Source organism: Grampus griseus, assembly GCF_964374135.1.
Source record: "Grampus griseus genome assembly, chromosome: 14".
NCBI classification, from domain to species: domain Eukaryota; kingdom Metazoa; phylum Chordata; class Mammalia; order Artiodactyla; family Delphinidae; genus Grampus; species Grampus griseus.
The window spans coordinates 3,479,579-3,500,682 of NC_139008.1; the positions used below are offsets into that span (position 1 = coordinate 3,479,579).

General features: G+C 61.0%; 1 protein-coding gene across 1 annotated transcript in view; it reads right to left on the reverse strand.

The window, feature by feature from the left end:
• The window catches only part of RADIL (Rap associating with DIL domain), a 60,931-nt gene that overhangs the window by 3,833 nt on the left and 35,994 nt on the right, over positions 1-21,104 (reverse strand). The window contains exons 3-10 of the mRNA XM_082670584.1: positions 20,681-20,928; positions 19,024-19,656; positions 17,072-17,109; positions 10,690-10,850; positions 6,838-6,950; positions 5,981-6,218; positions 5,122-5,294; positions 92-242 (exon numbers count right to left, since the gene is read on the reverse strand). Of these exons, the coding sequence (XP_082526710.1) occupies positions 92-242; positions 5,122-5,294; positions 5,981-6,218; positions 6,838-6,950; positions 10,690-10,850; positions 17,072-17,109; positions 19,024-19,656; positions 20,681-20,928 (1,755 nt within the window). The remainder of the gene's footprint in view (positions 1-91; positions 243-5,121; positions 5,295-5,980; positions 6,219-6,837; positions 6,951-10,689; positions 10,851-17,071; positions 17,110-19,023; positions 19,657-20,680; positions 20,929-21,104) is intronic.

Here is a 21,104-nt window from a genome sequence, read left to right on the forward strand (position 1 = left end):
GTCCCCCCACCTGGGGACCCAGGGACCTGGGGGTCAAGGAGCCCCCAGGCCACACCCGAGTTCTGAGCTCCAGCCGGAGGAGAGGCCTCACCTGACTTGAAGGCTGCGGGGCTGTCCTGGGCACCTGGCTCCCAGGCGCTCATGGGGCCCATGGCCGAGGCCAGCTGGTACTGGGTCAGCAGGCGGTGCAGCTGCGCGGGGCTCAGGGCAGGGAACGCGGCCCGCAGGTTCGCCCAGCTCATCTGCTGACGAGAAGGAGCTCCTGGTCAAAGGCCGGGGACCCAGCCCGCCCCCCAGGGAGGGCCTGCCTTCTGGGAGCTCCGGCGGCAGGGCCCAGGGCTCCCTGCGCCAGCACCCGCTCCGCCCTGGGGCGTCCGTGCGGGACAGCGAGGTCAGCGAGGCCGAGGTCAAGGCCGGTGCAGAGGGCAGCTCACCCCATGCCTGTGGGCGTCCAGGGCGAGAGCCGGGTCAGGTGGCGGGGGGGGGGTGTTCCCCGGAGAGGCCAGCAGGCACCGCGCCGAGTGCCCTGCCCACCGAACAAGCCCTGTCACACCACCTCGGGGGGCTAAGAAACGGGACGAGACCACTGGGAGGTTAGGGGGCCGTGAAATAGGACCCCCGCCTCGTACCGTGTGAAGGGAGTCAAGCAGGTCAAAGACCTGCACGAAGGCACGACGGTAGCATTAGGTGCCACACGAGACTGCGGGGGCAGCCGGGGGCAGGGAAGGCGCCCTGGCAGAAGACAAACGGCAGGTCGCTGAGTTACCGTCTCCGTCCGTCTTGCTTCCTGGAACCCCGTCCTTCTGCTCTCGAGGAGCTTCCCAGGGAGGCCTGTGCTAGGGGGACGCTGGGGGCCTGGCATGGGAGAGCGTCCTCAGGCCACTGTCCCCGCCATCAGGCATCAGGACTCCAGGCTCGAGCTGGCCTCGGAGGGAATATGGGAGGCAGCTCCTGCATTCGCTCCTGAGAAGTCGGAAACCATCCTGACCGCTGACCTCCAGACCCGAGCTGCTCTCCTTCTTCTCTGGAAGCTCAGCGGCGTCTCTGCAAGCCTGTGAGCGCGTCTTGGTGCAGGTCTGTTTCAGCCACTGTGCTTTTCACCCACCGGCTGCACCTGCAGTCCGGACACTCGGGTCGAGCGGGCTGGGCAACTGTCGGTTTGTCTTCACTCCCTGTCGGCCCTGCCGTCTCTGGCCTCACGCTGCTTGGATGCGGGGCCTCACTTGACCGGTCCCTTAATTTCCTTCTTTCTTCCTTCTTCTCTGTTTCGCCCACGTTTGATTTTACTGCCCACATCAAGAGGCCTGGGCGGTGGTTGTCGAGTATCGACACTGAAGGGACAGACAACATCCTAAGCTACGTGGGGAAGCGGGGAGAGCGGCCTCTTCCTGACACCTCCACCCCAAACACATGACAGCACAGGACGGCCTCGTCTGCCCGGAGGTGGTTTTGACTTTCATCCTAGAAGCCACGCTTCGCCACGCCTGTGCTTCTCCGAGGCTGGCGTCGGCGGGCGCCCCGACGGCGCTGAGCCGTCCCCCAGCAGGTGCGAGCGCCTCTTCCACCTTGCTGGCTCTGCTTCCGGGCAATCTCCCGGACTTTATCTTCCAGCTCTGCTACTGACCTCTGCATCTCTGCTGTCGTAGTTGTAACTTCCAAGAATTCTTTTTGTTCTCTTATTTATAGCATCCTGTTATGTAATGGTTACTGTATCTTCCCTTATCTTTAAGACGATACAAATGTTTTTTTTTTTTTTCTCTGTACGCGGGCCTCTCCTCACAGGCTCCGGACGCGCAGGCTCAGCGGCCATGGCTCACGGGCCCAGCTGCTCCGCGGCATGTGGGATCTTCCCGGACCGGGGCATGAACCCGCGTCCCCTGCATCGGCAGGCGGACTCTCAACCGCTGCGCCACCAGGGAAGCCCTACAAATGGTTTTTAAGTAAGTTTCTCCTCCCTGAACAGTCCGTTTTGAGGGTGGCAAACTATGGCCTGAGGCCTCTTTGCCTCACTCCCTGCCTCTCTCTCCCTCTCCTGGCTGGTTGGCTGTGGAGGCCCAGTGTCAGCATCCTCCGTCCTGCCCTGGGCTGTCGCTGACCGCCAGCCCTGCCAAGTTGGCCGCCCCCTGCTTGGAGGGCGCAGGCCCGGGCCTGGTGGTCGAGAGTGTGGGGCTCCAGCAATGGGGGCTCTGCCACCGGGGTGCTCCCTCCTTCAGGGTGAGATCCCATGTCCCAACCTGGAGACCCTCGGTCTTAAATGCTCTAGAAATAGACCCCAGTCTTCTGCCAGAGGACGGAGCGGGCAGCTCCCAGCTGTGCAGGGAGAGGCGCAGCTGAGCAGCTAGTGCACCGCTGCTCCTTCCTTGCCGTGCATTTTGTACTGAAGTACAAACACCACAGAAAACCACGCAAACCTGAAGCACCCAGCTTGGTAACTCAGCGGTCCCCAATGCGTTTGGCACCAGGGACCGGTTTCGTGGAAGACAATTTTTCCACGGACTGGGCGCCAGTGGGGGATGGTGTGGGGATGATTCAAGCGCATTACATCTATTGTGCACTTTATTTCTATTATTATTACACTGTAATGTGTAATGAAATAATTATACAATTCACCACAATGCAGACTCAGTGGGAGCCCTGAGCTAATTGTCACTTGCCGCTCACTGACAGGGTTTTGATATGAGTCTGCAAGTAACTGACTTATTATGGTCTCTGGACAGTCAAACCTCTGTGCTAAGGATCTGCACTTGCCGCCCCTCCCCAGCGCCAGCGTCACCACCTGGGATCACCAGGCATTAGATTCTCGGAAGGAGCGTGCCACCTAGATCCCTCGCACACGCGGTTCACAGTAGGGGTCGCGCTCCTGTGAGAACCTGACGCCGCCGCTGGTCCGACAGGAGGCGGAGCTCAGGCGGTGACGCGAGCCATGGGGAGCGGCTGTACCTACAGCTGGAGCTTCACCCGCTCACCCACCGCTCACCTCCTGCTGGGCGGCCCGGTTCCTATCAGACCACGGACTGGTACTGGTCCGTGGCCTGGGGGTCGCGGACCCCTGTGGTAACTTCGCCAGGGCACACGCCTGTGTGCCAGGCCCAGGGCAAGAGCAGTGTGCACAGCAGCGCCCCAGGGGGGACCCCATCTCGTCTTCCCCTCTGCAGGCGGATGCTCTGCCCAAGTCTGAGCTCCACACAGTGGCTCGCGGCTGCCCGTGGTGGCCGTGGCTGTGGACGCCGTCACTGCCATGTGGGGCTTCCTGGCTGCGCTCACGTCAGCTGGGACTTCACGGGGGTGGACGGGGCAGCCGGTCCCCTACGCGGTTCAAACACGGAGCAGCTCCCCAGGGCGTGGGAAGCGGAGTCCATGGGGCCGCCCTGCAAACACACTGGCCATCCCCCGGGTGGGTTCCATGTCGCTGCCCGGCAGGAAAGGGCCTGGGTAGCTTGGTCTCGCTGATTACCTGTGACGACCATGTCGCACAGCAGGTGAGGGAGGCAGGTGAGCTGGTGTCTGTTTCCTGCTGCTATTCTAACAAACGACCACGAAGGTGGCAGTGAGCGCAGTCTTACAGTTCTGGGGGTCGGACGTCCAGCACAGGTCGCACAGGTTAGAATCAAGAGTTGCAGGGCTGTGCTCCTTCTGGCGGCTCCAGGGCAGGATCCGTTTGCCTGTGGTTGTAGGACTGAGGTCCCGTTCCTGTGCTGGCCTCCAGCCGAGGGCCATTCCCAGCTCCTGGAGGCTACTGTACCCTTGCCCCGTGGCCCCGTCCTCCACCTTCAGAGCCAGCCCTTTCCTGTCTCTCTGACGCACTCTTCTGCTTCCCTCTTTCTTCTTTTGTTCAAGTATAGTTGATTTGCAACGTTCTGTTAGTTACTGGTCTACAGCAAAGTGATTATATATATATACGATCCTGCTGCGGATTCCTTTCCATTATGGTTTATCACGGGATATTCAATACAGTTCCCTGTGCTGTACAGTAGGACCTTGCTGTTTACCTGTTTTAGGTATAGTAGTTTGTATCTGTTAATCCCAAATTCCTAATTTATCTCTCCCCCCGCCCGCTTTCCCCTCTGGTAACCATAAGTTTGTTTTCTATGCCTGTGAGTCTGTTTCTGTTCTGTAAATAAATTCATTTGTATCATATTTTTAGATTTCACACAGAAGTCATATCATATGGTATTTGTCTTTCTCCTTCTCTTTCTGACTTACTTCGCTTAGTATGACAATCTCTAGGTCCATCCATATTGCTGCAAATGGCATTATTTCATTCTTTTTTATGGCTGAGTAGTACTCCATCGCATACGTGTACCGCATCTCCTTAAGCCAGTTGTCTGTTGATGGACATTTAGGTGGCTTCCGTGTCTTGGCTATTGAAAATAGTGCTGCTATGAACACTGCGGTGCACATGTCTTTTCGAATTAGAGTTTTCTCTGGATATGTGCCCAGGAGTGGGATTGCTGGGTCATATGGTAGCTCTATCTTTAGTTTTTGGAGGAACCTCCATACCGTTCTCCATAGTGGCTGCACAGTTTACATCCCCACCAACAGTGCAAGAGGCTCCCTTCTGTCCACGCCCTCTCCAGCATTTGTTATTTGTAGGCTTTTGAATGATGGCCATTCCAACCGTTGTGAGGTGATACCTCACTGTAGTTTCAACTTGCATTTCTCTGATAACCAGCAATGCTGAGCGTCTTTTCATGTGCCTTTTGGTCATCTGTATATCTTCTTTGGAGAAATGTCTGTTTAGGTCTTTTGCCCATTTTTTTATTGTGTTGTTTTTTGATATCGAGCTGTATGAGTTGTTTGTAGATTTTGGAAATTAAGCCCTTGTTGGTCTCATCGTTTGCAAATATTTTCCCAGTTTTAAGGACTCGTGTGCTTAGACAGGGCCACCAGGTGCCCCAGGGTGACCTCCCCACATCAGCAGGGCCCCCTGTGGCCACAGCTGCAGGTCAGAGACTAGACACAGACATCCTGGGGCCGTTATCCCGCCTGCAGGTGGGAACAGCTGTGGACTAAGCCACTGCAAGCCCACTGAGCCCCTCCTGGTCTGCAAGCTGGCGACCGTGCAGGGTGCCGCCCCATCCTCGCTGCGCCCGCTGCCCCCACCCTCCATACCCCTCCCACCTGCACGAGCTGGGCACTGGGCGTGGCCAGCAGGCTGAGTGTGCAGGAAAGCTTCCGGAAGAAGCGCTCTCCAGCCTCGCCAAAGCCGGCATTCCGTGTCCACTCCAGGAGCTGCTGCAGGCGGGCACAGGCCTGGACGCCTCTGGGCCAGTGGAAGCAACTCAGAGAGGGCCCTGGGAACGGAGAGAGGGAACGAGGGTGATGCCGGGCTGCCCTCACAGGGCAGGCATGCTGCCCGCCACCCCCCACCCCGAGGGAGCCAGGCCCGGCTGGGCCCTAGTCCTGTCCTCCTCCCGCACCCCCCCCCCACCAGGCCTCTGGACAGTCGGAAGACCTTATGTCAGTTTCTAAGACAACTACCTGCTTCCAGACCCCTCTCTGGGCATGGGTGGGTGGGTATGGAGGTGGGAGGTGAAGGTGGCAGGGCAGGGAGGGGCAGTGACAGCCACGCGACCCCAAGTGCAGAGGGCCGTGGTCCAGGCTTCGCACGTGCTGTGGGCTGGCCCCACTCTCCCTGCCCCGCACCCCAGCACTGCCTCGGCCCTGAGCGCTGGGCAGGGCGATGGAGGAGATCTGGGTGGCAGTGAGGCAGGGTCAAAGGCCACGTCACTTCCCTGAGCCTGCTGCCTCCTCGCTCACAGGGGCCCCAGGCCACGCGGGGATAAAATAAACCAGGAAAGGCCGGCGGGGCCCTGTGCAGACACGGACAGGCGGCTCCCGCTCCCACGGGGACAGGCTCTGCAGCACGTCCTCCCCCCGCGGCACCCGCCCAGACCCCATGGAGCGGGACAGCTCAGCCCGCTGGTCTCCGGAAGGACACGCTCAGTGGCCCTGCGGGCTGTCCGCCCCGGACCCTCACCCTTGTCCAGGAGCTGGTTGAAGAGCAGCGTGCCGGAGAAGAAGAAGAGGTAGGCCAGCACCTGGGCGGCGATCTCGGGGTGCACCTGCAGCGGCCGCAGGAGGTCCAGGGTGGCCTGGTAGATGGACACGACGCGGTGCAGCTCCTCGGGCAGCTGAGGGGCCGAGCACCAGCTCTCGCGGCACTCCAGCTGGAAGGGGGGGCACTCCAGCAGGGCCGGGAGGCACACGTACAGGGACTGGGGGCGAGAGGAAAACACCGGCTGCTGTGGGCAGGGGCCCCGGGCCCGACCCATCCCACTCACGCCTCGGCCAGACCACGTGTGTCAGCGACCCACGTGTGAGCGCCGGGCTCAGCCAGCAGGAGCCGCGGCGGGGAGGGGGGTCGGTAAAGCTCCCAGCGAAGGCACAGATGACACGGGCTGCAGGGGCTCCGGCAAAGGGGCCGGACGGCACCCAGAGGACCCTGAGGGCAGGGGGCTTCGCCCTCTTCTTATTTTATCAGAAGGGTTTTACTGGACGGAGTGGGGGCGGCAGAGCCCCGGGGTCCCCCGCTCGGCTCTGAGTCCCGCGACATCGCCGCACGGCTGCCCCCACCAGCGTTAGGGACGGCGCGGGCAGGGGAGCCAGGGCCATGGCAGCCGGAACCACCGCACGGCTGTCCCGCCGTCCGAGCCGCCTCCCCAGAGCAGCCGGCCTCGTCTCTCTCGCTCGCTGGCCCCGCCTGGGGCAGAGGACTCGCTCGACGAGAGCAACAGCAGGTGAGGGGGCCAGGGCCCGAGGCCAGGGTCCGGGCGGGCAGAGGCGGCCAGGCCGGCACCCAGGTCCCCCGGGAGAACACGCACGCAGAGGCCGTACCTTGGAGACGTAGTACACGCACTGCTGGAAGGCGTACAGGATGACCTCCTCCAGCACGGCCATGGCCTCCTCACTGGCCGTGAGCGTGCAGGAGAACAGGGACTCCTTCGAGCCTGCGGGGGAACGTGGCGCTGTCACTGCAGGGCAGGGGAGGGGGGACTCGGGCAGGAACCTTCTGGAACTGCCGCGAGTTCAAACAAACCCCCACCCGACGCCTCCTGAGGGCTCCGCCCAGCACCTCCTCTTGGGTTTGGAAAACGTGACAAACCAAAGCCACGGGGCCCCCGGGACCCGGCTGAGGTGGCCAGGACCCCAGGCCCCGAGCTTCCAAGCCCACGGGCACCAACTCGATACCAAGCGCAGCAGATGCTCGCACGCTAGCAGCTTCCGGATACGGGTCGGGACCAAGTGCCCAGCGCTGGCAGATCCTGGCCCGCAGGTCACTTCTCACTCGGGAGACAGGTCGAAGGACACCTGGCCAGAGGTCCTAAGGAGGCCGTCATGACACTTTCCCGAGAAGCCCAGATGGCCCTCGTGCCCCGTTCCCCCCCACTAGCGCCCCCCAGGGAAGACACTGCCGTGTCTCAGGCACAGAGCGGAGACCCTGGGCGCTCAGCACCTCGGGGGACGGGCCTCCCAGTCTGGGCAGCGGCCAGGGGGCTGCAGCTGCGGCTGGGACTGGGGGGTGTGAGTGACGCCAGCTGACTCCCTCCCCCGGGTGGGGCTCCTGTACGGCCAAGAGGCCAGGCTGGCCACGGGGTCCCCAAGACCAGGGGCCCAACAGGGAGGGGCCATCCCGAGGGGCCTTCCCGAAGTCGGGAGGCATGAGGTGCCTGGTGCCAGCGGCCCCAGTGGCACTTGGGGAGGGACCGGACGGGATGCCCGCCTCCGTCCTCCGCTCGCTCGGCCCCTCGCTTCTCCTGACGAGGACGGAAGGCCGGCGGCAAGGCTTTCCTGCGCTGCCCGTCCCGTGCGGCCTCTTGCTTAATGCATAGAGGGGACCCCACGTCTGGGAACCTTCTTTCAGGGAGGGAGGGAGGCCGGGAATTGCCCTGAGTGCTAAGCTGGGCCTCCCAGGAGCACAGGGACGGGGCCGCCCGGCTACTGGGCCAACGGAAACGGTGTGCGCGTCCGTCAGAGACCCGCCCTGCAGACGCCAGCATGGCCCATCGAGGGCTCGGGGCTCCCTGAGCCTCCAGGGCTCACACCCCAGAACCCTCCCGACCAGGAAGCCGGAGGCCTGCGGGGCCTCCCCAGGGCCCTTCCCGGAGCCCGGCAGGGTCTGGCTGCTCCCTGCAGCCCCCCTGGGCTTTGGGGGAGAAGCCAATCGGGTGACTGCAGGGGCCGCAGGCTCTGACGGCACCAGCTTGTCTGAGAAGGAGACCTACGTCCCTCACGTGGGCCCGGGGGCTCTGGAGAGAGGGAGGAGAGAACGGACAGAGGGAGGAGGCTGGGGGTCCACAGAGCACAACCCCGGGCGGCTCCCAGCAGACGCCGCAGAAACACCCTGAAACCCTCCTAGCCGCGGCGCGGGCTCTGCTGGGGTTTCCGACTCAGCTGACGCCCGCACGCGCCTGTCAGAGGACCCGGGCCTCGTCCCCCCTCCCTCCTGAGGCCCCGGGGCTGAGGACTGCCCCCTGGGACCCCACAGTCCACAGGCGCTGAGGCAGAGCCTCAAAGCCTTACAGGAGAACTTTAAATGAATTAAATAAACGTCCCCCCTGATGGGCTAATCTTTTATCTTCCCCTGTGAACGGGCTTCCTGGATAAGAGCTTCAGACAGAAAAGGTTGTTTGGGGAAGAAAAAGCTCTTTTTCCAGTTTTCAGGACATGACACATCTCTGTTTTTAGAATTCTTCCCACAGATATTTCCTGCTGAAGGTCAGGAGGCCAAACACGCCAACTCTGACCTTCCCTTCGCCCCCTGGTTGACGGTTTTTTCCTCTGAGTTCTCCGGAGCCTGCACCGCCCCGGACGTTGTTTCCGGGACGCTCAGGTCCTGCTGTGGCTTCCCCAGCCCTTGTGGTCCCCGGGGCGGGCAGAGGTGGGACCCCAGCCGTCCACGTGCTCACTCTCCCAACGTCAACTGGGCTACACGACATCTGGGCCTTGGACCAAGAATATCTTCCTAACAGCAGAGCCCCCCAGGAGCTTTTTTCATGAAAATCAGCCTGACCCAGGGTCCCTGTGAAGGATACGCTAACCCCAGGCCTGCAGCCTCTCAACACAGCGTCTGAAATATGTCCAGACAAGGAGGGGCACCAGCGGGACTCGCCTGTGAGCACTGTGCCCGAAGTCGGGGTGACGGGGTGCCGTCTCCCGACGTGTGCCGGCCTCCTGGCTTCCGCACGGAAGGACTAGCCAGAGGCCGGGTGCTCGCCGGCCGACGCCACGTGCACAACAGTCCCCTCCACTCAGAGCCCGCTGAGCGCTGCGGCCTCAGTCCTGGGGGGCTGGAGGCCACCCCCCCAAAGGAGCTCAGCAGGGTCTGGGGAGAGAGGTGACAGGAAGCCTCTGCAGGCGCTGGATTCCGGCAGCACCAGGCACGGGGTGGGCCTGGGCCGCTGCGCAGAGCGAGGCGCGCGGGCGACGGAGACTCGGGAGGTGTGGTCCTCGCGTCACGTGCGGGGCAAAGGTGGGTGACAGTCTGTGTCCAACCCAGGTCCGGTGGACAGACAGCAGCTGCCCCATCCTGGGGGTCTACTGGATGGTGTTCACAATGTCCGCCCAAGGGGGACAAGGGAGGGAGCGACAGGCCAGCGGGCCTGCAACGAATGACCGACCACTGGGGCACGGAGGAGACACTGCTTCTGCCACGTATCCACGGAGGCCCTGGGAGCCCAAGACAGTCCCCACTGCCCCTTCCCTGGGAAGTCGGGGGGAGAAAAGACTCAGAAACCACAACTGACGAGAGGAAGGTAGGCGGACCCCGTCTCCCCGGGCCTGGCCGGGACGCCCCAGGGCCTCGGCCCCGCCACCCCGTCTCCGAAGCCGGTGGCCAACTGAGCGCAGAGTGGGACAGCCCGCCCCTGGGCAGACCAGCCCCCTCGCCGGAGGCCGCCACGAGCCCCTCCCCTAGGAACCTAGCCGGTCGGCATCAGGGGAACCAGCAGGGCCCAGGGCCTCAGGCCGACTGTGAGCCTGTGTCCCGGGAGACACGGCCGCGCCCGTCCTGCCGAGCGGCCTCCCCACCGCTCCCCGAGGCAGGCAGGCCCCCGGCTCTGTCCTCGCAGGGCAGAGCGAGGCCGCACGGGACGAAACCAAGCCCCTGGTCCCCGGCTGCCACACCCGGTCTTGCTGCATGAAGCCCCGCTGCTCCGTCCCGGCTCAGTGCCAGGACGCGCTGCGGCCCCATCAGACACACGCCAGCTGACATCTCACACCCCCTCAGGGCCTGGCCGAATACCGCCTTCTCCACGAAGCCCTCCTAGACCGCCCCAGTCAGAGTCACTCTCTCACTGAGCGTCTTCAGCGCTTTACACTGCGTTGCATCAGCTCTAGGAGGCACGTTTTCCTACGTTTTAGTCTCTGAAGTCAACACGTGTCGCACAGTCTCGTAACTCTCACGAGCAACGCGCCTCCTTTCTGAGACTGCGGTGCGTTCTGGAGGGGCTGGCGGCCAAGGGCTGACAGAATGCAGTGAGTGACCTGTGTCTCCCGGGCCTCCCCCAGTGGGGCTGCGTGAAATGACGGGGACAGAGAACGCCGACGCGTCACAGACGAGAGGCACCGGGTTATAGCCCGACCGGCAGGTCACCTCCCTCTTTGGGGACGCCCCCGACACACACCCGTCTCTGCTCTGGGGGCCACCTCTCCCCTGCTCACCACCTGGGAGCAGCAGCGCGGCCATACCTGTGACATCCAGGTCCTCCTCCAGGCTCTGCATGTAGAGTGGGCACTTCTGCTGGATAAAGTACAGAAGCTCAACCGAGTTGGACATCCAGAAGAGGATGTGCTGCAGGTCCGGAACCAGGCCCGCCATGGTGAAGCTGGCCGTGGAGAGGGGCTCCTGGCTGCCAAGACAGAGACCAAGAGTCACGCCGAACCCGCCGCTCTCTGTGCGTGAGAACGGCGGACGCTCAAAACACCCACCGCGATCTGTCAGCCTGCCAGCGTCAGGCCGGGAACTGGATTCAGATCCATAACCTGTGAGAGGCATATCGCCTACAAACCCTCACAGGAAGGACCGCCCGAGGCCACGCTGGAAAAGGACTCTGGTAAACGGCTTCTTTTCACATCTTCTCTTTGAGAATCAGAGAACAGAGGGGCTGTGACCGTTCGGACGAGCAACAGGAATTGCCCTTTGTACTCGAGAGCAAGAGAGACGCGGGCAGATGTCTTAAGTGAGGAACGTAACTAACAGAGGAAGCAAGCAGAGGCGCATCTCTTGAGGCGGTGATCAGACAAGCGCAGCTAAGTGCCGCCGCGTCCCGGCAGGGGCGGAAGAGCGCGGCTAAGTGCCGCCGCGTCCCGGCAGGGGCGGAAGAGCGCGGCTAAGTGCCGCCGCGTCCCGGCAGGGGCGGAAGAGCGCGGCTAAGTGCCGCCGCGTCCCGGCAGGGGGCGGCAGGGGGCGGAATAGGGCGGCTAAGTGCCGCCGCGTCCCGGCAGGGGGCGGAAGACGACGGCTAAGGCAGCGCCAGGAGGCAGGGATCGCGGGCGCTACCGGAAGACTCAAGAGATACCGTTAGGAAACCCACAAACGACCCCACTCACGGGGGCTGCCTGGCCGTGTCTGGGGCCGGGCGGCGGGCAGAGGAGAGGGGCGGGAGGGGCTCCCAGGCGGCGGCACAGAGCTAGGTCCTTCCCGGCCCTCCAACCCCATCCCACCCTGGGGGACGGCCGTCTGGGGTAGAGGGCCCGTGGCACTCCCTTTCCAGGGAACACTGGGCACGTGGGGGGGCCGCCTGCCTCCCTCGATGGGAGCCTCCGAGGTCAGCTCCGCCCATCTCAAGCCCCTCCTCCCGCGTCTCCCGGGCCCCAGCCACCAGCATGCAGGACCTGGTGTCCGAGTCGCCTGCAATGTGACAGAAGCACCACGCTGTCCTCACCAGCCTCCTGGGGAGGCCGTGGGGCGGGTGCGGCGAGCAGAGCTCCGGGCGATTCCTCCCTCTAAATGCCAGTCGGTGTCTCGCCCGCACGGTTCCTCATCCCGGCAGCAAGCCCGTCGGTGGGCCGTGCATTCTGAGAGCATCCTCACACCGGAGGGTCCCTGACCACACCTGCCAGGTGCTCTGACAGGTGAGCAGAGATCCCTTGACAAGCAAATCAAACCACCCAGAGGTAACTGGGTCTGGGGGTGACGCTGGGCTGTGCCTCTTACTGGCGGATTCCGGGGGGCAAGGCGGGCGTCTGCGGGCATCGTGCGAGGACGGCGCTGTCCCTAGGCTCTTCATCCTGCCTGGAGGGCTTGCCGGCGCCCGGAGCAGCTCAGGGACTCCGGCTGTTGCAGTGACCGTCGTGCCGGGGGTCCTGGCGATCAGGCCCACGGGAAAAACCGAGGGGCCATGTCAGCGGCAGGGTTGGTGCGGAAGTGTCGGGCGGGCTGCAGCCTCGGCCTCCTCCGCGCCCCACGGGCCTCGGGCTCCCTTCCCCACGTTCTCCTTGTGCCTGCACTTTGCTGCTCTCTCTGACGTAACTTCACTTTTGTCCACAGACAGCATGACCCCCCTCTGTCCTGCTCCTGGGGAGGGACAGGCTTCAGGCGCGTCTCCTTGTTTCCACTGCTTATCTTGCTCCTCTCGTCCGTTCTCCTCGCTGGTTGAATTACACACACACGTGCATGCACGAAGAGCTTTATGTCGTCAAAAAAGGATGAATCTGCTCGTCAGAGCCTAGCTCCATTTTGTTTTCAACATTTATTGCCCTTCTCCATTCCGCCCAGAACTCAACGGGACAGACAGGCAGGCCTGCACGGAAAAACAGTCCACCAGCTACTGCCAAGTAGAGCTTTGGTGTCGGGTCCCAGCGAGGTCAGCGCTGAGGACGCGCCACCGGCCAGCCCTGCCGTACCGTGGGGCACAAACAAGGCGCAGCGGCCTGGCCCACCCGTCCGGGCAAGCACCAAGTAGGCACGACGATTTCAGGGACATGACACCAAAGGCGCAGGCAATAAAAACACAAATAGACAAGCGGCGTTACGTCAAATGAAAAGGCTTCTGTGCAGCAAAGGAAACCATTAACGGAATAAGAAGGCAACCCACGGAATGGGAGAAAACATTTGCAAACCACATATCAGATAAGGGGTGAATTTCCCAATACACATAAGGAATTCCTACAACTCAAAAGCAAAAAAAAACAAAACAAAACAAAACAAACCACTAATAACCCTATTAAAAATGCACTGAAGACTTGACTAGATATGTCTCCAAAGTAGACAGCCAGCCAGAGGAGCATGAAAAGGTTCTCAACATACATAATCATCAGGGAAATGCAAGTCAAAACTCAAGCAGCTGCCACCCCATGCCTGTCATGGTTTCATGAAAAAGACCAGAGTCAACAAGTATTGGTGACGATGTGGAAAAATCAGAACCCTTGTGCACTGCTGGCAGGAATGCAAACTGGTGCAGCCACTGTGTAAAACAGTATGGAGGTTCCTCAAAAAACTGTAAGTAGAACTACCTTATGATCCAGCAATTCCACTTCTTGGTGTTTATCCAAAAGAATTGAAATCAGGATCTCCAAGAAATGTTAGCACCCTGGTGTTCACTGCAGCACTACTCACAATATCCGAGACGTGGAATCAAACGCAAGGTCTACTGACGAATGAATGAATAAAGAAAATCTGGTTTATAACACAATGGAACATTATCCATTAAATAAAGAAGGAGGGCTTCCCTGGTGGCGCAGTGGTTGACAGTCCGCCTGCCGATGCAGGGCACACGGGTTCGTGCCCCGGTCCGGGAGGATCCCACACGCCACGGAGCGGCTGGGCCCGTGAGCCGTGGCCGCTGAGCCTGCGCGTCCGGAGCCTGTGCTCCGCAATGGGAGAGGCCACAACAGAGAGAGGCCCGCGTACCGCAAAAAAAAATAAAAAATAAAGAAGGAAATCCTGCAATATGCAACAACACGGATGAACCCTGAAGACATGATGCTCAGTGAAATAAGCCAATCACAGAAGGACACGTACTGTGTGACTCCACTTACATGAGGGACCCAAAACAGTCAAACTCACAGAATCAGCGAGCAGAGGGGCGGTTACCAGGGGTGGGGGCAGGAGGGCAGACAAGAGAAACTGCTCATCAATGAGCATAAAGTCTCAATTACGCAGGATGAGCGAGTTCTAGAGACCTGCTGTACAACAGTGCACCTACAGTTAACAATACTGTACTGCACACTTAAAAGTTTAAGAGCATAGCTTTCATGTTAAATGTTCTCACCACAGTAAAATAAATAAAAATAAACCAAATCAAATCTAAATATAAATTTAGAAAGAAATATAAATTTAAAAAGAAATCATCTGGGGGACTTCCCTGGTGGTCCAGCGGTTAAGACTGCGCTTCCACGGCAGGGGGCGCGGATTCGATCCCTGGTCGGGGAACTGATCCCTCATGACGCATGATGCGGCCAAAACATTTTTTAAAATAAAAATAAAGATCATCTGGGACACCTGTACAAGAGAAATTATTGCTCTTCTATATTAATTAGTATTAATAATATATTATTGATTACTGAAAATAAAATTTAAAACATTTTTGTTAGTAAATATAAAAATGAAAAAATTTCAAAAAACTTTCTAAACAATTCATGAGTCAAAGAAGAAATTAAAACAGAAATTATGCAAGGATAAGGAAATAATAAAGAGGTAAATGGAATAGAAATCAAAGAAAAGGTAAACAGAAACAACAAAATTGGTTCTTTTAAACAGATGATAACAGACAAATGCCTGGGAAGATATATCAAAGGGGCTGGGGAGAGAAAAAATAGGAACACAACAGGAATTAAATAAGGCGAAATCACTACAAATATATTAGAGATGAAAGAAGTCCTACAAGAATATAATGAACAATTTTATTCCAATAACTTTGAAAACACAGGCAATAGATAATCTCCTAGGAAAGCAAAAATTACCAAAATCAACACAAGAAGAAACAGAAAACTATAACAAACCATAAGCATTAAAGAAATGGAATCAGCAAACACAGGCGCCGCCCAGACGCTTTTCTGGGCCGCTTCCAGGAAACCTCCGCGGCCCAGAGTCCTCACCCTCCGACAAATCGACTCAGAGAACTGAAAGCAGAGAAGGCTGCCCAATTCATTTCTGAGAACCTTGCCATTAAAATCAGACAAGGACAATACAAAACAATAAATGAATTCACAGGCCAATTCTACTTATGAATTCAGATGGGAAAATCCTGAAGTATCAACAAACCGCATCTCGCCTTGCTGATGACAAAATCAATAGTTATGAGAGGTTCGATCCCGGGAATCCAATCACGGTTCAGAAAACCTCCTGATGTAGGACCCACACTCAGATTCAAGGGGAAAATGTGTGACGATCACAGACGCGGAAAAAGCATTCAGGAAGAGTTAACGGCCACTTACAATTTTAAAAGCAGCACACAAGAAAGACCTGAAGCTAATGGGGCAAAACGTGACTCATGTGAAATTCAGGTGTGGGTTCAGGGGTAACTGATACGCTCTGTACTCTCCTGTATTTTGAAAGTGATTCATAATTTTTTTTAAAAAAAGCATTCGCTGGGATGGAGCCAGGGCTGTTTTTAGGCCCTAATGACACAAGGAGCTGCTGAAGGAGGGGCTGTTTCCTCCTGTCTAAGGGCCAAGGCCCCAGCAGACAGGCACCAGTGGGAGGATGCGCTCGAAGGCGAGGGCAGGGTTCTCCTGAGGACTCCTCCCTCCAGGCCCGCCTCACCCTGGGGACCGGACCGAGCCGCGGGTGAGGCCGCCACACCTGTCACGGGGTGAGGCTGGCTCCCTCGTGGACTTCCCCTCCCGTTCGGAACCTGAAGGATGCAGGGCTTCTCCGAGCTGCCTGGGCCTCAGCTGGTCTCTCCATGCCGGGCCAGCTGTAGGCTGTCTTCCGTGGGGCCCCCCGCCCGGGGCCTGGCCTGTAACAGCACCCCGCTACCCACTACCCTCGAGCAGGGCGGCAGCCAACAGAGCACATTCGTGAGCGACAGGGATTCTGCTCCACTCAGCCCGGCGGGAGCTTCGCTGCTCAGACCCCGGCTTCCCGTCTCTGAGCCTCTAGTTCCCGGCTTCAGAAGGAGGGGATAATGATGCTTCTTCCCGACTCCCTTGCAGCAGAGGTCCCCAGTCCCCCCCGCAGCCCCGGGCCGCACAGCAGGAGGTGAGCAGCGGGCGAGTGAGCGAAGCTTCATCTGCCGCTCCCCGTCGCTCTCATCACCACCTGAACCATCTCCCACTCCCCGCCCCGTCCCTGGAGAAACTGTCTGCCACGAAACCAGTCCCTGGTGCCAAAAAGATTGGGGACCGCTGGCTTACAGGACCACGGGCGGACGGTACCCCACAAGCACGGACAGCAACCATGTGCTTTATAAACGGAGTATCTTCTTCACGTGTCATCCTCACATAAACAGAAATGAGGCAAACCCCGTGGACCGCAGCATGACTTAAGGCCCCGCGAGCCCTTCGTCCACGACAGGCAGCGACCACAGGCAACCTCTGCTCGGGCTGTCACCACATGTGCGTGTTCCTTCAAGGGGACAGACAGCTGTGGCCTTCAAGCCTTCACCGTGGCTAAGGGTCCGCAGCACAAACACAGGTGCCGCCGCCACCTTCTGCGAAGGCGGTTCTCGGTGGTGTCCGCTCAAGGGCAGGCGGGGGGGGGGTCCCAGGATACGCACGTCTTTACCGTTAATGCCAAATGGTTTCCTCAAGTCCCCCCAGCGGCGCGTAAAAGTAGAACCCGTACTTTCTATGAAAACCGACGTTGGACAGCGGAGACCCCCTGCCCCACCTCTACACTGGGAGGCGTCCACTTCCCCAAAGCAGCAGGTTCGCATTAACACAGCAATTACGGGAGGGCGAGGAGAAGGCTTCCCGGAGGGTCGTGCCCACTCGTCTCACAGATGCTCTGGAGAGACCTCCCCGACACAGAGCTGCCCAGGGTGGTGACTACAGACATGGAAACAGCCACCCTGAGACAGAAAGACACAGAGCTGACCCCAGAGGTTGCAGGGTGAGGGCTGCTGGGACTTGGCTCCTGGGGAACCAGTGGCCTGCTGGGCGGGTACGAAGACGGGGCCGTACTTACAGGTGTGCCTGCTTCTCGGCGAGTTCTTTGGTTTTCTCCTACAATTATAAAGGGAAAAAAAGCAAAGATGAGACAAGCAGGACACCACTGACACAGGCTCCCATCTACATGAAACACGGCATCACTGCTCCGGGCATCGCTCCAAGCTACACTGGGAAGACTGTTTTCCATTTGATCTGACCTCCTGGCATTCCGTTACTGCGTACGAACCACGCGTTTCCTACAAGGGCACCGTTTCACAGCCATCTCTCTTATGTAACAGCCGGCCACTTAGGGAGCAGTAAAGATGGGTCAAACGTATGACAAATGTCAGAACGAATGTTCTAGCAACACTCTTACGGTCAAGCTTCACAGATGCACTTTTAAAAGTCAGCCCCAGTAACGCGGAGCAGGTGCACGTGGGCCTGAGTACACACAAGTATGTTTAAACGTCCCCATAGGGACTCAGGTCTAGCCAACATTTTCTGTCCCCTTTAATCAAGAACTCATTCTTGCTTTAGTGCCGTTATCCGGCTTAGCGTGGTCCTAACCGCGACTTCCTCACACGTTCTCTTAGAGGCTCACATCGGCCTGAGTTGACGAGACACGTGAGCACAGGGGGACGCAGAGGAGGCTGCCGATGCCCAAGAAACAGACAAATGAAGCTCAAGGCTCTAGACAGACTTCTCACCCCAGAGGGGAAGCCGTACGGGGGACACCCGGGCCCGGGGGTGAGGGGGTCCCACCTCCACGAGCCTGTTTCCAAGCCTGCACGGGGGCAGGGGAGGGGGTTCGCAGGGCTGATCCCATGTGCATGGCGGGGGAGCCAGGGACGACGCTCGGGCTCGGGGGCATCCAGTTCTCTGCCCAGAGTCACCGGCACCCTCCTCTGCCCCGGCGTTCTCAGCTGTGACGTGGGACACCGCACCTACGCCGTCAGGGTGGTTGTGGGAATTAAGTCCAACAGCATCTGATTACTAGTAAGTGTCTGGCACAGAGCAGACTCGGAAAAGGACGGTGATTCGTGTGAAATTCAGAGCTTCTAAGCGTCAGGCCACTCGGTCCACACTCTGCACGGACTTCAGATGCACAGAGGGGAAGCAACCACACACACCAAATGCCACTCGGGACTCTGGGGGACGCGGCTCAGATACGCACGAGGCACAGATCGCTTGCACAAACCTTTGGATGTGGCAGGCCAGCATGGCTTTTGCTTTTAAAAAGTTTCAAACGTTTTAAATGCAGATTTTAATCTGAGGAATCTATCCAGTGTCTACACGGCCACCTGGTTTCCTTTTCCCACGTCTGCCTCAGGGTGAGCACAGCTGAGACTAAGGGGGTCTCTCTGAAGGACTGCGTGTAACTACCAGCCATCCTTTGGCTCCCCAGGGAGTCCAGCCCCTGGAGGGGCAGGAGATGCCCGCCGGGTGCTCTGGTCCCAGGGGACGTCTGGCAGTGCCTGAAGCCGCTTCCGTGAGGGGGGAGGGGAGGGGTGCTGCCAGCAGCGGGGGGGAGGGGGGAGGCCTGCGGTGCAGGGGTCAGCCCCCCAGCAAGGAATTCTACCTGGACGTGCGTGGTGCCGCGGTCCAGAGACCATCCTGGCTGAAGTTTCAATGGACAGCATCGACCGGTCCTGTGCCCCCCCTCCCCCCTACCCGACAAGGGCTCTGCAGTGGGGTGTCGGCAGGGGCTCGACCTGCTCCCGGCAGAAAGCGCGGGGCTCCCAGGCCGCCTGGGCGCCGGCAGGGCTGGGCCGTGAGGAGGGACACAGGACCGGAGCTCACGAAGCCGAACCCTCGGCGGCTACCCCAGCTCCCCCGGCGGCCCTGCCTATCCTGCTCGCCCGACAGCGACGAGGGCTGGTCTCGGTCAAGGGGGAGCTCGCGCCCTCCACCCAGGCGGCCGCGGCTCCCACCCGCTCCTCTCCCGGCCGAGGCCGCCGGCAGCGAACAGCCCCCCGCCCCGCCACTGACCCAGACCGTCTCTCGGATCATCTTGGCCATCTTGAGCAGGAGCTGCCCGAAGGAGCCCGGCTCGAGGCGGGTGGCCGAGTGCTGAATGCAGAGGCAGAGGAGGAAGGCGGGGGTCAGCTTGTGGTCGTTGCCGCCCGGCTCGACCAGCGTCATGATCCGCTGCAGCAGCGCGTCCTCCATGTCGGGCTCGAACTCCAGGTGCAGCGGCCGCGCCCGGGGGGGTCCGGGCCTCGCGGAGACCGAGGCGCCCCGGGCCCGGAGCGGGGCGCCGCACATCCTACAGCTCTCCGGCACGGCCCGGAGGCGGGCCAGGGCCTGGGCGGGCAGGGGCTGGGCCTGCGCTGGGTCCTTCAGCAGCAGCAGGTAGTACAGGCCCAGGGAGAGCAGGTCCCCGTGGCGCAGCGCCACGGCGCGGCCCCCCACCTCCGAGAAGTTGACCGAGACGGACGCCCCGGGGATGGGCTCCAGGACCAGCTGTGCCCCCGCCTGAGCTCGGCCCAACGGCCGGCGCCTGCGGATGGTGCAGTGCAGGGGCAGGATGTCGGGGGCCGAGAGGCTGATGCTGGGCTTGCTGGAGGGGGTCCTCTGGCCCACCGTGTGCCGCTCCCGGTTGAGCACGTAGACCAGGCTGTCCTGAAACGCAGACACCAGACCTCAGGGGCAGGACGCCACTCGGGCAGTTCCACCCCTGGTACCTAAGCCGCCCTGGGCAGCACCCCCCCCACCCCCCGGAGCCCTTCCTGCCCCGCTGCCTGCCCACACTGGGCGCCCACCCCATCTCCCAGAGCAGCCTCGGTGGTACACCAGATGCCCGGGGTGCGGTGGGGGGGAGGCCCCAGCTTCGAGACGTGAGAGGCCAGCCAAGGGCAGACCTGAACGTGGACACTGGTCTACAGACACGCCAGGCCCGCCCGCTCCGCCAGGTGACAAGCTGGGGAGGCGCCCCTCCTTTGTGCGCCGGCTCCGGGAGGGAAGACGCCTCCCAGGACCTGAGCTGCAGAGCCCTGACAAGGTCACACAGCGTGCGGGGAAGGTGGAGCAGGAAAGGGAGCGGGGGACACGCAGGTGAGCGAGAGGCCGGGAGGAACAGCAGACCTCCCCGGGGCGGCAGCACGGGCAGGGTCGGCGGGGTCGCCAAGGGCGAGCCCCTTCAGGCCAAGAGGCCTCCGACAAAAGTGGTATGAAATGCGGGCGCGGGGCGGGGGCCTGCGGGACTCCTCAGGGGAAGCCGCCCCGCACACGCTCGAGGCCGCGGGAGGCCTGCGCCCCAGCCCACGGGGGCCATTCCCCAGGGGCCCGCCAGGCCGGGCAGGAAGGGGGCCCAGTACCAGGTAAGACCCACGCTGGGATCAGTGAGTGAGGAGCTGGGGGGACCCCCTCCCAAGGCCCTGCTGCCGCCCACTGCAGCCTGGCCGAAAGAATGTTCTGGAAGCAGAGGACGGGGAAGCCGCCACCCTCCTCCAGCGTCTAGGGCGGACCCAATGGGGTGCTCCCCCGCGGCCCATTTCTCCGGCCCCCGAGCCCCCCCCCCCCCCCCCCCCCCCCGCTGACGTGGTCAGTAAGGAGCAGAGGGGCGGGGGCGCCAAGCCGAGAGCCTCCCACGCCCTGCTCGCCGCCGCCCCTCCCACCGCCTCGGGCCCAGGAGAGGGGCGCTCACGTGCTGCTGGCTGTAGCCCTGCAGGAGCAGCAGGTGGGGCGACTCGTAGAGGGAGCAGCGCATGGCGTCCTGGCCGGGCTCCTCGGGGCCCCGGGCAGTGGACGGCGGGGCAATGGCCGAGCCCAGGCTGGTCTCGCTGACCGTGCGGCGCAGGCGGGGTGGAGGGGGGCTCCAGGTGCCCCCCGCGGCCGGGGCTGTGGTTCCCTTGGCGCGGCTCCGCTGCAGTCTCCGGGCCTGGGCGTTTATCCCTGCGGCAGAAGCAGCGCGGGGTGAACAGATGGCTCGAGGCCGCTCCTAACACGGGTCGCCGCTCCGTCAAGCAGGCCTGCAGGCGGCCGCGGGACTCTGCCCACAGACCGCATCCTCGGAAGGCCGTGGCTCCTCCGGGGCTCGCCCCGAGAGCCAGGCAGCCCGGCCGTCCGAG